The sequence below is a fragment of the Balaenoptera acutorostrata genome, chromosome 11, assembly GCF_949987535.1.
Source record: "Balaenoptera acutorostrata chromosome 11, mBalAcu1.1, whole genome shotgun sequence".
Lineage (NCBI taxonomy): Eukaryota > Metazoa > Chordata > Mammalia > Artiodactyla > Balaenopteridae > Balaenoptera > Balaenoptera acutorostrata.
The window spans coordinates 71219968-71235124 of record NC_080074.1 but is presented as its reverse complement, the minus strand read 5'-3'; the positions used below and the strand labels follow the sequence as shown (position 1 = coordinate 71235124).

The window sequence follows — 15157 nt, the reverse complement described above, 5'->3', positions numbered from 1 at the left end:
ATTTCCAGGGCAGGAATAGAGATGCAGATGTAGAGAATGAACATGTGGATACAGTGGGGGAAGGGGAGGGTGGGACAAATTGTGGGATTAGGAATGACATATATACACTACCATGTGTAAAATAGATAGCTAGTGGGAACCTGCTATAAAGCACAGGAAGCTCAGCTCGGTGCTCTGTGATGACCTAGATGGGTGGGAGGAGGGGTGGGAGGGAGGTCCAAGAGAGAGGGGATATATGTATGCATACCGCTGATTCACTTCATTGTACAGCAGAAACTAACACAACATTGCAAAGCAATTACACTCCAATTAAAAAAAAAAGAAAGTTCAGTCTTGGATACATTGTCAGACGCCTATTAGACATTCATGTAGATATGCAGAGTAGGGAGTTGAATCTTGGAATTCAGGGCAGCAGTCTGAATTAGAGATGTACATCTGGGACTGTCATTTAATAGATGGTATTTGAAATCTATAAGTTGAAAGAGATCCTTAAGGGAATGACTGAGTCCTGAAGTTCTTCAATACTCAGTGTTTTATAAGATGAAGAGTAACTAGCCAAGTTGAGAAACAGTGAGAAAGACGGGAGAAAGAGTGACCAAGACAGGAGCCAAATGATGAGAGTGAGAAGTCCTGGAAACCAAAGACTGCTGATGGATCAAGTGAAATGAAAATCAAGAATTTGTCATTGGAGTTAGAGAAATGGAATAAGAATTGGTGATGTAAGAGAAAAAGATAAGTTTGCTGAAATAATGTTCCTGACTTGGTACAAAGCAAGGAGCTCAGAGCACAAGTAGAAGGGGTTGCCTCAGATGACAGTAGAAATAGTTCATCCACAGTGACCAGGAGAGAAGGCAAAGTCTATAGGTCAAGGTTTAGGTAGGTTAGATGGGGCGGTGGTAGTTTGTGGAAATTCCCTTCTGGTTGTTTTTATTTTCTCGGTGAACTAGGAAGCAAGATCATCAGCAATGAGTGACTGGAGTGGAGGTATTAGAAAATTTAGACGTTTGAAGCCAGAGGAGAAGCTGTGAGTCAGACATTGAGAAGAGTTGGCGAGGAATGGACCAGGGTCCGTGCAAGCTCAGGAGTCATGCATTTAAAGTAAGATCAGTCAGGAAGGGTGTGTATTACTTGCCACATATAAGATTCATGGTGCAAGTGCAGAGTAGGTGAAAGGTTTAATTTAATCAAGACTGGGGTTTTGGCACACAAGTATGAGGAAGGAAAAGAGAGAGCAAGTGGAAAATGTATACATTTAACATTGTATCTTCAGAGCCCAGTCCAATGCCTGGCAAAATGAACTTCTTTGCCTTTTCATGTCACTATGTAATTTTCAGGAGGGCAGACTGCCTGATGCTCAGTGTATGTTAGGTTTCATAAAGTATATTTACTTACTTCCTAGAAAGGCAGCAGGTCCACAATCTGGGATCTGTGGGTGGGACTTTATCTCCCTACAATGCCAGTTACTAACTGTATGAATTGGGCCAATCACTTAATTCTATAAGTGCGTCTTAATTTCATCACTTGCAACAATGTGATAAAATTTTGCCTTATCTAGTATAGGGTTGTTAAAAAGATCAAATGAGATAAAGTATAAGAAAATACTAGACAAACTGTCACCTGAAACTAATGTTAATTATTACTTTAAGCCCTTGCAAAAAAGCTTATACAACTACATTGAGGATATTAACTTCCTTATTTTTAATGTAATTGAGGATTTTAAGGTAGAGGGTTATATCTTGGAAGGGCAGTGTCTTTACTATGACAGTATTCTTACTATCCTTACTAATGACAGTGTCATTACCACTACATTTTTATTAAGGGTTTCCATGGTCCATGTCATTGCACTGGAACTATGTAGCTAATAACATTTTTAAAAAAATTCTAAGTAATTATTGTACAATGCTAGGCCCTTCTCTATACCCTAGCTACCACATATACCATATAGTATATTGTTAGACTTGCATTAGCAAACAGATACTTTTCATTTTACAAATAGAGATTCAGCACTTACTTTTAATTTGCATGGAATTAAGATCAATTCTTATTTTGCTGAAAACAGTGTGTCCAGCAGCCAAGTAGTCATTTTTACAGTCACAGTCTTGCCTCCTGCTTCCATTAAAAGGACATTCATACGGATTTTGCAGTCTGTAACAACATTAAAATATTTTAGTATTAGATACTGTTATTAGACCATAATGCAGATAAATGGTAAACTTTGGAAGTGGGAAGGTAAAAGACACACTCTTCAATATTTTAGGGTCAACAAGTTAAATGTGAAAGAAGTAAAAATCGCTCAACAAGTTAAATGTCAAAGAAATACAAAATGATCAATGGGAAATTCAAGACCAGTTTGTGGAAAAATAATTCAGCTGTAGTTCTCCTAGCTTTTGTTACTGGAATTAATTTGATTTCTATGAAAATACACACAGGTCTTAAATTCTTCCCTCCTCTGTTGTCTCACTGCTCACCCATAGTATCCTTCTTAGTCAGTCTCTCTGTGAGTACATGTTAATGCCCAAATCTTTATTATTGAACAGGCATGGACAACATCTGGCTTAGGTCCTAATATGCCCACATGTTCCTAAATTACTTGTCCCACTGGGAGCTATTCAAGTACCACTCTGAACTCTGGAACTTCTAATTCTCTTGAAGGACCATAAAAATGCACAGATAAGGCAAAACACAGCATATACCTAAAGCCATACACTTCAGAAAAGTTGTCTTCTTCACCTTTGACCAATGATATATATTCCTTGGGGTTCTGCAAGTGCATGCCAGCACAATAGATCTAAAGAGAAAATGCAAAGATCTAGAAAAGCTTTTTTCAAAGTCAACAGTCAATGTTAAAATCAAATAGGAACTGTCTTCATAATACCTTTATTATTCTTCCTTTAATGTTAAGGTAATAGTCACCATCCTTGGTAATGTTGTTTTTCACTTGGATTTCTTTACAGCTGGTAAATGTTTTACCTTCAAGGACAAGTGAGTACAACTTATCAACAATGAACAAATTACAGACACAACATGAATTTAACTCAATTACACCAATATTGCTATACTCTGAAAAAAAACAGACGTTTCATTTTGTGGAGTGTATGACTACTCTAAATATTTATTTTCAGATTTTAATTAAAACTTCTTAGGAACGCTTAAGTTCTAGATTTTTGAAGTCTAGTACTTACAGTCATGGACATAACATTTCTTTTGAGCATCTGGTTTTAAACTCTTTAAACATAAGTCACTGGACCAACCATTGTCAGCTATGCATTCCACTCTTCTCTCCATTATCCCAACTCCACAAGTCACAGAGCACTGTGAACAGAGTAAAATTTGAAGGTAAAGTATATAATGGATAATAAGGCCAGTAAATACATATCTCCTCTTTTCAAACTAGGTCCTTTTGGAACAAACTGATGATCAATAATGGCTAGAATTACTGCAGACACAAAAATATCCTGGAGGCTAGAGAGTCACAGGTGGGGCTAATCCTTAAGAAACTGAATCTATTCTTTCTCAGTTACTGGCTTCTTTCCATTTATTTTGTATAGTTAGCTCAGCAGTATATTGTAAATACTTGATAAATATTAATTAATGACAGTTATTCAGACTACTGAGTTTTTACTCATTGCTGTATGCTAAGTTTGCAAAGCAATATTTACTTGCTTTCTATCAATTAAATTGGAAATGGAATATGGTGCAAATAACCTGTATTACTCATACATTAGATTTATTTACTTTTTCACTTAACTAATAAGTATTGCTTAAGCATCTATTCAAAATGCAAGCCACTGTGCCAGGCTCTCTGAGGAACAGAAACAAGTATTAGTTATGGTCTCTGCTTAAGGCAGGTTATAGCAAACATAGAAAAAGAGATGATAACTGATAAATAAAGTGACAGACAATAGGGGTATGAGACAACTCTGATATCTAGTTAGACGTGCAGAATACTAGGCATTCCACAACTAGAAAGTCTCATTCAGAAGATTTTAAATACATAATTATATACTGACCTTGCTCCATTTTCCAACTTTCCAAGTGGCCATATGCAAACAGGTTCTAAAATTGCATTTGTAAACCTGAGGGGAAGGCAGCACAGGGCATTCTTGATAGTCTATAGGCCACAGCTCATGAAGCTTGTATTTCTCAGTAGATCGGATCCCAATGCAATATGTAATCCTTTGTTGGTAACTAAATCCACAGTTACCTGCACACTGAAAAATACAATGTTATGAAGGCAGAAGAAGATGCCCTTAAACTTAACCCGGGTTAAGCACCACTACTTTCCAGGTGTTTAATATATACTATGTTATGGTATCCCCACAACAATCCTATTTATTAGCCTCATTTACAGATGGGTAAACAAAGTTCAGAGGTATTAGGCAACTTTCGCAGAGTTGTACCAGTATGGAAAGGATCCAGATTCAGGATAGATTGTCTATTTGTAGTGCCTATGTTTTTTCTGTTTGTTCATTTGTTTGTTTTCTTGGTCACACTACAAAGAATAGCTTAACTGAATGAAAATTTATCTCCTGATAAGCACAGCTTTAGAGAAATGAAACATATCAAGGGTTCTTACCTGAAATAAAGGACATTTATTAGTCTTAATGTACTTGTAACTCTATATAAGTTTAGCATATATTTATCTCTATACATACAATGTGATGTGTACTACCATTTGACTAGAATAGGTAAGTGATTTAGATATAAATTAACGATCCAGAGAAAAAAATGGGCAAATAGATTTCTGACTTCAGCAAAAAGGAGTGACAAGGAATAGAGTTACCATCTGACCTAAAACAACAAAAACACCTGAACAAAATATGTATTGATAAAACAATGGTTCTTAAGACACTGGACATTAGGCAATAAAGGGCAGTGATCCCTGGGAGATGGGAACAAACAAAGTGACCCTATAATTGCTCCAGCTTAATGTTTTGAGAGAGTTTCCAGGTTTTGAAACAAGGAAAGGGATCTCAAGGGGACAGCAGAGTTCTGACCAGTGCAAATATGTGAGAACACCAACTGAGGCCAACGGATGAACTGATTAAAAGACATATGGGGACATCCCTGGTGGTCCAGTAGGTAAGACTCTGTGCTCCCATGCAGGGGGCCTGGGTCCAATCCCTGGTCGAGAAACTAGATCTCACATGCATGCTACAACTGAAAGTCCACATGCCGCAACTAAGAAGTCCGCATGCCACAACTGAAAGATCCCATATGCCGCAACTAAAGATCCCGCATGCCACAACAAAGATATCGTGTGCCTCAACTAAGACCTGGTGCAACATAAATAAATAAATAAATAAATAAATATTTTTAAATAAATAAATGACATATGAATCACTGTATCTGGCACCCACGCAGGACAAAATATAGTGTCTGTTCCCTTCATTCAGACTGGAAAACCTTATATACATGCAGCAATAGATAGAGTACTCAAAAGGTACTCTTGCCACAGTAGAGAGGAATAGCTAACCTTAGACTAAACAATGCACTGGTCTCCCATAAAAAAATCTTAAGAGCAAGACAAGAAAAGATCACACTTCTTACTGACAAAATAACTGCATTCTGGACAAAGCTCAAAATATACATATAGGAATAAAAACTATCCAGTAGCCAACAAAGTAAAATTCATAATGCCTGGCATGCAATAAAAAATTAACTGGCATGCAAAGAGGCAGGAAAATATAACCTATGATGAGGAGAAATATCTATCAAAGCAGACCCCAAGGGGTGAGTGACATCAGTGAAAACAGTAGAGCAAGGACGTCTGAAAATGTTCTCTTCCATAAAGGCAATGAGAAAACTGACAAAACTTGTGAAAATCAACTTTTTCAGAGCTCTGTAAATTAACCAAAGGCTTGCAGCAATCCAGGAAGCATTTATTAAAGAAATAAGGCTAAATCTCAGTAAGAAGAGTGAGCTTTGTGTGTTTTAGTTTGCCCTATTCCCATTCTCCCTCTTCAGCTCTATAGGAGGCTTGAAAATCAATAGCCCTGTAAACATAGTGAAAAACAAAAGCATGGAAGACACCAGAGGGATTGGACATCTTTCTAAGCCTCATTTCCAGAGAACTGTCATTATTTGAACTGTTTTGTGGTTTTCTGAAAGACCTCACTTGCAAGTCTCTATTTGACTTTACCCAGCGCTTGCCCAGTGCTAAAAGCCTTCTCCTTGGAGGCATTTTTGAACACAATTAAAGGCTATTGTTTAACTTTGCAGCTTCCAGAGGAAGTGGATAACAGTCAGGCAAGCAATGGGCTACCAAAAAAAGCTTAAAAGGAAAAGCTGGGAAAGGAGATGTCCACAGGGGCTTTAAAAGCTCCAAGAGAGTCATAGATAACTAGAAGGCCATGGACATACATAAGGTTGTGCACATGTCTAGGGCTGTGTGCAAGCTTAGGAAATATCTGAGAAGTACCTACACTCTCATTTCTGGCTGATGTCAAGGCTCTACTCAAGCAGGAAGTTAAGGTTAAGGAAGAGTTGTCAACTGCCTCATCTAGTGTTGAAGATGCCCACACATGCACACAGAGCCCCTTGGCAAAGACTGGAGATTACTGGTTCCAAGTATCTCAGGAAATCACTATCTAGTCATTAGTTGAAAAACTAATCAAATAGAGACTTTAGTGACCACATGAGACAAAGAATACAGACTTTACAGTTAGTTCAGAAAAGTCACTGACCAAACAAACAAACAACAACAAACAGCAGTAACAACAAACTCTGGGAAGACGGGAGAACCTGTGTAGAAATCTGTGTGTAGAAATCATGTAGACCTATAACAAGTAAAGAGATTGAATTAATAAACAAAAAACTTCACACAAATAAAAACCCAGGACCAGAGCCTTCATTGGTGAATTCCCCCAAAAATTTAAAGAAGAATTAGCACCCTCCCCCTGCAAAACACTTCCAAAAGATAGAATAGAAAAGAACACTTCCTAATTTGTCATATGAGGCCAGTATTTCCCTCATACCAAAACTAGGCAGACATAACAAGGAACGAAAACTACAGACCAATATCTCTTATGAATATAGATGCAAAAATCCTCAACAAAACACTAGCAAAACAATCCCAGAAGCAAATAAAAAGGATCATACACCATGACAAAGTAAGATTTATCCCAGGAATGTAACATTGTTTCAACATGTGAAATCAATCAATGTAATACATCATACAAATAGACTCATAAAGACCACATGAGCATCTCAATAGATGCAAAAAAAGCATTTGACAAATTCTAACACATTTTCGTGATACAAACACCAAGCAAACTAAGAATAGGAGGGTATGATAAAGAGAATCTACAAAAAAAATCCATAGCTAACCTATTCAATTATGAAAATTGAAAGTTTTCCTCTAAAGAGAAGGATATCTGTTTTTACCACTTCTACTCAACATTGTTTTGGAGTTTCTAGCCAGGGAAACTAGGCAAGAAGAAGAAGTAAAAGGCACCCAGATTTAAAGGAAGAAATAAAACTACCTGGATTTGCAAATGATATACTTCTGTATATAGAAAACGCTAAGTAATCCACATAAAAAAAGAACTGGGCTCAATAAATGTGTTTAACATACAAAAATCAATTCTATCTCTACACATTATGAATGGACAAGTAGAAAATGAAATTAAGAGTATAATTCCATTTTCAGGAGCATAAAATATTAATAAAATTTTTAGGAACAAAATTAACCAAAAAAGTGTAAGATTTGTACAATGAAAACTATAAACTATAAAGCATCCTTGAAAGAAATTAATAAGACCTCAATAAATGGAAAGACATGTCAATTCATGGATTGCAAGACAGTATTAAGACGGCAACATTCCCCAAACTGATCAAGATTCAATGTAATCTCTAACAAAACCCTAGCTGGAGTTAACACAGAATCTGACAAGTTGATCCTAAAATTTATATAGGAATGTAAGGGACACAGCATAAGCAAATAATCTTGAAAAGGAAAAACAAAATTGGTTCTCTCGCACTTCCTGATTTCAAAACTTACTATAAAACTACCTAACTATAAGACCAAGGCTATGTGGTACCAATATAAGGATAGGCACATAGATCAGGGAGTTCAAAAATAACTCTCCAGTAATAGATAATTCAATGAGGAAAGAACAGTTTTTTCCAAAAATTGTGTTGGAACATCTGGATAGCCACATGCAAAAGGATAAAGTTGGACTCGTCACATCATATACAAAAACTAACACAAAGTGGATTACAGACCTAAACGTATCAGCTAAAATTATAAAATTCTTAGAACAAAATATAAGTGTGAATCTTTGTAACCTTGGATGGGCAATAGTTTCTTAGAAATGATACCTAAAGTACAAGTGAACAAAAAAAATAAATTTGACCTCATCAAAATTAAATACATTTGTGCACAAAAGACACTATCAAGAAAGTGAAAATGCAAAAGAAAAAGTTACAAGTGACACTACAGAAATACAAGGATCATAAAAGATTACTGCAAAAAATTATACGCCAACTAATTAGATAAGCTAGAAGACGTATAAATTTCTAGAAATGCACAAATTAGACAACCTAGAAGACATGGATAAATTTCTAGAAATGTTCAATCTCCCAAGACTGAACCAGGAAGAAATAGAAAATATGAACAGACCAATCACATGCACTGAAATTGAAACTGTGATTTAAAAACTCCCAACAAACAAAAGTCCAGGACCTGATGGCTTCACAGGCGAGTTCTATCAAAAATTTAGAGAAAAGTCAACACCTATCCTTCTCAAAATATTCCAAAAAATTGCCAATGAAGGAACACTTTCAAATTCATTCTACAAGGCCAGCATTACCCTGATACCAAAACTAGACAAAGATATCACACACACACACAAACACACACAAACACACACACACACAAATACAGGTCAATATCACTGATGAACATAGATGCAAAAATCCTCAACAAAATATTAGCAAACCAAATTTAAGTGGGATTTAGTCCAGGGATGCAAGGATGGTTCAATATCCACAAATCAATCAACATGATATACCACATTAAGAAAATGAAGGATAAAAATCATATGATTATTTCAATTGTACAGGGAACATACCTCAATATAATAAAGGTTATATATGACAAACCCACAGCTAACATCACACTCAGTGGACAAGTTGAAAGCTTTTCCTCTAAGCCTTCCTCTAAAATCAAGAACAAGTCAAAGATCCCACTCTCACCACTTTTATTCAACATAGTTTTGGAAGTTCTAGCTACAGCAGTCAGACAAGAAAAAGAGATAAAAGACATTCAAATTGGAAAGGAAGAAGCAAAACTGTAACCATTTGCAGATTATAGGATATTATATATAGAAAACCCTAAAGACTCCACCAAAAAACTATTGAAACTAACGAATGAATTCACTAAAGTTGTAAGATACAAAATCAATACACAGAAATCTGTTGCATTTCTATACACTAACAACAAACTATCAGAAAGAAAAATGTTAAAAACCATTCCATTTACAATTGCATCAAAAGGAATAAAATACCTAGGAATAAATTTAACCAAGGAGGTGAAAGACCTGTACTCTGCAAACTATAAGACATTGATGAAAGAATTGAAGATGACACAAGTAAATGGAAAGATATATCATGCTCATGGATTGGAAGAATTAATATTGTTAAAATGTCCACACTACTCAAAGCAATCTATAGATTTAATGCAACCTATCAAAATACCAGTGGCATTTTTCACAGAACTAGAACAAAGAATCCAAAAATTTGAATGGAACCACAAAAGACCTGGAATAGCCAAAGCAATCTTAAGAAAACAAACAAACAAAAAAAGCCCCCAAAAAACCCAAAGCTGGAGTTACCATGTTCTTGGATTTCAAACTGTATTATAAATCTGTAGTAATCAAAACTATATGATACTGGCACAAAAACAGACACATAGCTGAATGGTACAGAACAGAGATCCCAGAAATAAACCCATGCTTATATGGTCAATTAATCTACAACACAAAGCTAGGAATATACAATGGGGAAAAGAGAGTCTCATTGCTAAATGGCATTCGGAAAACTTGACAGCTACGTGCTAAAGAATAAAACTGGATGATTTCCTTACACCATATACAAAAATAAACTCAAAATGACTAAAGATTTAAATGTAAGATCTGAAACCCTAAAACTCCTGGAAGAAAACATAAGTAATACGCTCTTTCACACCAATCTTAGCAGTATTTTCTAGTATACATCTCCTCAGGCAAGGGCAACAAAAGCGAAAACAAACAAATGGGACCACATTACAATAAAAACCTTTGGCACAGCAAAGGAAACTATCAAAAAAGTGAAAAGACAGCCTACTGAATGGGACAATATATTTGCAATGATATATCGAGTAAGGGGTTAATATCCAAAATATATAAAGAACTCACACAACTGAATATCAAAAAGAAGCAAACAATTCAGTTTAAAAATGGGCAGAGGATCTGAATAGACATTTTTCCAAGGAAGACATACAGATGGCCAACAGACACATGTAAAAATGCTCAACATTACTAATCATCAAGGAATTTCAAATAAAAACTGTGATATCACCTCATACCTGTCAGAATGGCTATAATCAAAAAGACAACAAACAAACAAGTGCTGGCAAGGATATGGAGAAAAGGGAAACCTCCTGCACTGCTGGTGGGTGTATAAATTGGTACAGCCACTATGGAAAATATTATAGCATTTCCTCAAAAAATTGTGAATGGGAATTACCATATGATCCAGCAAAATTCCACTTCTGGATATTTTCCTGAAGAAAACAAAAACACTAACTCAAAAAGATATATGCACGCCAATATTTATTGCAGCATTGATTACAACATTCAAGATATGGAAGCAACCTAAGTTTCCATAAATAGATGAATAAAGAAGCGATAGATAGATGATTGATAGATAGATAGATAGATGATAGATATAGATAGATGATGATGATAGATAGATAGATAGATAGATAGATAGATAGATAGATAGATAGATAGATGGATGATAGAGATAGATAGATAGATAGATGGATGATAGACAGAGATAGATATATGCTGTACCCCTTAAACTTATACAGGGCTGTGCGTCAATTATATCTCAATAAAACCGGAAGAGAAAATTTTTTTAAAGCAGCCAACTATGCAGGGACAGATGCCAAACTGTTCCTGGTAGTAGGTTTCAAAGTTGTCACTGCTTCAGAACTGCACCAGAGTTTAACATACATGTCGCTATTACTCTATTTGCACCATCCAACTGCCAGCAATTTTGTCCCTTAGATTGATATGCACACCATCATCTGCTCCCATGTTCAAATTTAGACCCAGTTTCAACTGGGTCAAGTTTGAAACTCAGTTGTGTTTTCCAGGAGCGAAAATTCTCAACTTCTTTTCTTTGCCTTACCTGTGACGAGTCTCCCGTTACCACAATATACTTGCAGGGAGGGTTTCTGCACTTTCTGATTGCAAGAGGTCTGGTTGAAGGATCGCAGAAACTTTCATTCACTTGCATGTTTTGTGCACCCACGCACTTCACTTGCCGATGTGTCTCTCTTTTCTTACATGACGTTGAACACTAGAAATACGATGATGAAATGAAGAACACATTCTTTCACTGAAGGGCTGTCAAAGTTTACTTGACAATACTCACATCCAGCCACTCTCCCGCCACCCAATGGTACTGTATGCAGTCCTGACGCCAACATTGTCTCTGAAAAGAAGGCCGCGTGGACTGATCACACTTTTCTTCCGCCACCCGACCAACGCCTCGCAGTCTGCAGTACACATCCCTTTGCTGAACTCCAGAGCCACAGGTCACAGAGCACTACGAAGAAGCCCAAACGATTGGAATAATTAACTAACAAATATCAAATTATGTAAAAATCACAAAGTAGAGCAAAATTATACCATGCATTAGATAGAAAATACATGCAAGAAGTATTTTTAACCTTGCCTGGTCTGGAGCACCTATACAACTATACAAATAGATGTTCTTTATTTTGCAATACCTATTCAAGTCTTGTAGAAACTATGACCAGATACTCCATCTGAATTGATAGCTCTCTCTTCTGACTTAAACATACTTAATATCTATAAAATTTACCACACAAACTATTCTACTACTACATTGCTTTTGAACATTACTTAAATATTGAAATTACGCTGTATGCATAATCTCCCTCAAAGCAACAATAATTTCCAAGTTTGGGTTCTATCCATCTTTATACCTGCCGTCCCTACTACAGCTTGGGGATCCAAACATTTGCTGATTTGTTGATTTGTGATTATATTTCAGTGGAGAGGTGTTTTGGGAAACTGATCGTGTAAGCTTACAGTTTACTTAGACAACCTTGTCTTAGCCTCTCCTCTCACTTGTCTTATCTGTACAAAGAAGATTTTGTGTTATTTGTAAAATTTCACAGAACATGTCCCACACATTTATTCCTCGCAACAGCTCTACAAAGGAGGCACCAGGGCTAAGGACCCGGGACTTAGCTAAGAGATGCTAAGTCATTTGTCTGAGCTGCTACGCGAAGTCAGTGGCGAAGCAGGTTTAAGTCCACTTCTTTCTGACTGCAGCCTTTGAGCTCTCCCCGTGCTGCCTCCATGGGATGGAGAAGGACTTGGCAACTTCTCAGGGCTTTCTCAATACCGCAAGGCCAAACCATAAAACAGCAGAGCCTGACCACAACCAAGAGCTGGGATGCCAACATTAATAAAGTGGGGAGAATGTCTAAGGGTATTTATTTAATTTGTGAGCTTGGTTTTTATACTCTTTGTTATTCCAGAAGGGATTGGAGGTCACATTGAGTGTTACATGGGGCCTCATGGCTGTTCGCAATGGTGACAGTATAAGGGTAAAAATTCAGGTTTTTCATTAAGGTCTCTATTTCTGCAGGATTCAGAGTCAGTGGTTGCTTTTTTCTCTAACAGTAAATATGTCTCTGCAGAATATGGTTTCACCATGAATTTTAAAACACTTAAAGCCCACAAAAGCTAAGAACTTAGTTCACCTGTTAGAGTCAAGTTCCTCTTATAAACTCTTGCAACAATTTTACTCTAGTGGCACCTTTAAATTTAGTTTTCTGTCTTGTGTGTATAAGCGGCAACCACTGACTTAAAAGAGGATTTTTATATTTTTTTAACTTACAAAGAACATTATGCATATCTACATCGCTTACTTATATTGACCCTCATTTTATGCTTTAGCAGTTGAATTTTGACAGCTCATTGAACGTTTTCACAAAAAAGACATGGCTCCTTTGTATGGAGATAATAATAACTTAATGTGTATTTTGTGCAGGGCACAATATTAAGCAGACTAAGATGTCAGGATGTAGTTTAACTTATCTGAACCTCTGCTGAAAATGTTTAGTCTATAAAATAAGGCTCCTGCAAACATTTTCCAGTGATAATTTCACAAATACAAACCATATTCGGAAAACTTCCTACTTCTAAACCTGAAAAAAAATTCCTGAAAACAAATTTCACAAAACACAATTTAGCAAGAAGTTCTTTCAGATAAATATCGTTTTCTACAGTTCAATAATCCACAGTGGCTGACTGATCCTTTGACCACAGCATGCATTCAGAAGAATCCACTGACACCAGGGAGCTACTATAATGGACCTCACCCTCAAAGGAAAAAAAAAAAACTGGACTACTGCTTGGAAGGACACAAGTAACTTTTGTTTTTCAGCATTTTTTAGAGATAAGAGTACAAAAAACTAAACTGATGTGATTTCAGATTTGAATAGAGGAGAGAATTCATTGCTTAAATGAAGTATTTCTTAGCCTCATGTCATCAATAACCCTAACTGCCAAGTCCAAGAGACACTTTTCAAGTCTTTTCTTAGTTAATCTCACTGACACCTTCAGCACCAGTGACCACATTCTGTTGAGCCTTTCTGGCCTCTGTGATTGAAATCCCCTCTGGTTCCAGGTACTCTCCTCTTGGAGTCCTTAACTGACTCTATTTTCTCTGTTTAGCCTTTGAACGTTAGCGTCTCCCAGGGTTCTCTTTATAACTTGCTTCTCTTTATACCCTCTGAGCTCTCTCTGAGCAATTTCTTCTATGTCCCAATAATTTCTAAATCTGTTCTCTCCAGCCTTGATCATAATTCTGAGCTCTCCATTTATATTGTCATGTATTTACAAGGAATTTTTCATGTATTGACAAGAATTTTCATGTATTTTCTACATAGATATGTCAAAGGCACCTCAAATCCAACGTTTCCAAAGCCTAACTTATCGCCTTTGCCCATCAGTTCCTCTTCTGGGCTGCGGATGCTGCAAAGATATGATAACTCACTCTTACGTCCAGCGACGTATTAGAATGACCTCCCAAGGTACAGCTGTAACTCCAGAGTAGTCACCCTTATTCAACAGCTTTATTGAACCATATTTTTATAAGCATGTTAAATTTTATCTTTCTTTAAAAATCCAAGTAACTCATATGAAAGCAATGCGAGTTTATCATTACGAGTATGACACAAATAATTGATTGGAAGGCACTAACTGACCGCCACTGCATAATTTAACTCAGAGAGGAAAAATCAGCCAAATTTCCTATTCATGCGTACATGTACTACAACACTGCATAGCCTGGCACTTTAGAGACTTGACAGTGGAAATGGAGAAGGTAAGTTTTAGCCAATCCACAGGTACTGTAGCTGTTTTAGCTACTGTAGAGCAGAGATGAAGAAATGTTAGAACATGCATTGCCAAAATGGGTTCATTAAGGCTAACTCACTCTGCTATTTAGCAAATAATTATTTAAAATGTAATAGTAAAGTCCTTTCTTGATGCATTATTTATAATTTCTTGTTAATGGATTAAGGTTTTGATTTTATTATAGTCAGTTATTTGTAACTATAGTTTATTTCAAATGCATCAATATTGTAGCAGTAGTATTAGCAGTAGTACAGGATTTTGAGTTGGAAAAGACCCTAGGAATATTTAATTCCAATTCCTCTTCCATCCTGAAATCCATTTTACAGCAGTAGTGAATGAATGAATATCAAACCTACCCATACTTCCATAGTCTCAGTATGAATAAGTTCACTATATCCTGAAAGCAATCATTTCATTTTTGGGTGACTCTGCAGTTTTAGCAAATACTCTCCTATATTGAGCTGAAATATTCTTCCATAAACTTTATCCAC

At 36.3% G+C, this 15157-nt stretch overlaps 1 protein-coding gene across 3 annotated transcripts in view; it reads right to left on the bottom strand.

Moving 5' to 3' along the window:
- Window positions 1–15157, bottom strand: part of ADAMTS20 (ADAM metallopeptidase with thrombospondin type 1 motif 20) — a 195624-nt gene that overhangs the window by 29626 nt on the left and 150841 nt on the right. For all 3 annotated transcript variants that reach the window (XM_007168333.2, XM_057557413.1, XM_057557412.1), the window contains 7 exons: window positions 11644–11817; window positions 11398–11568; window positions 4011–4211; window positions 3183–3312; window positions 2876–2970; window positions 2694–2788; window positions 2012–2145 (listed from right to left, as the gene is read on the bottom strand). In XM_007168333.2, the coding sequence (XP_007168395.2) occupies window positions 2012–2145; window positions 2694–2788; window positions 2876–2970; window positions 3183–3312; window positions 4011–4211; window positions 11398–11568; window positions 11644–11817 (1000 nt within the window). The remainder of the gene's footprint in view (window positions 1–2011; window positions 2146–2693; window positions 2789–2875; window positions 2971–3182; window positions 3313–4010; window positions 4212–11397; window positions 11569–11643; window positions 11818–15157) is intronic.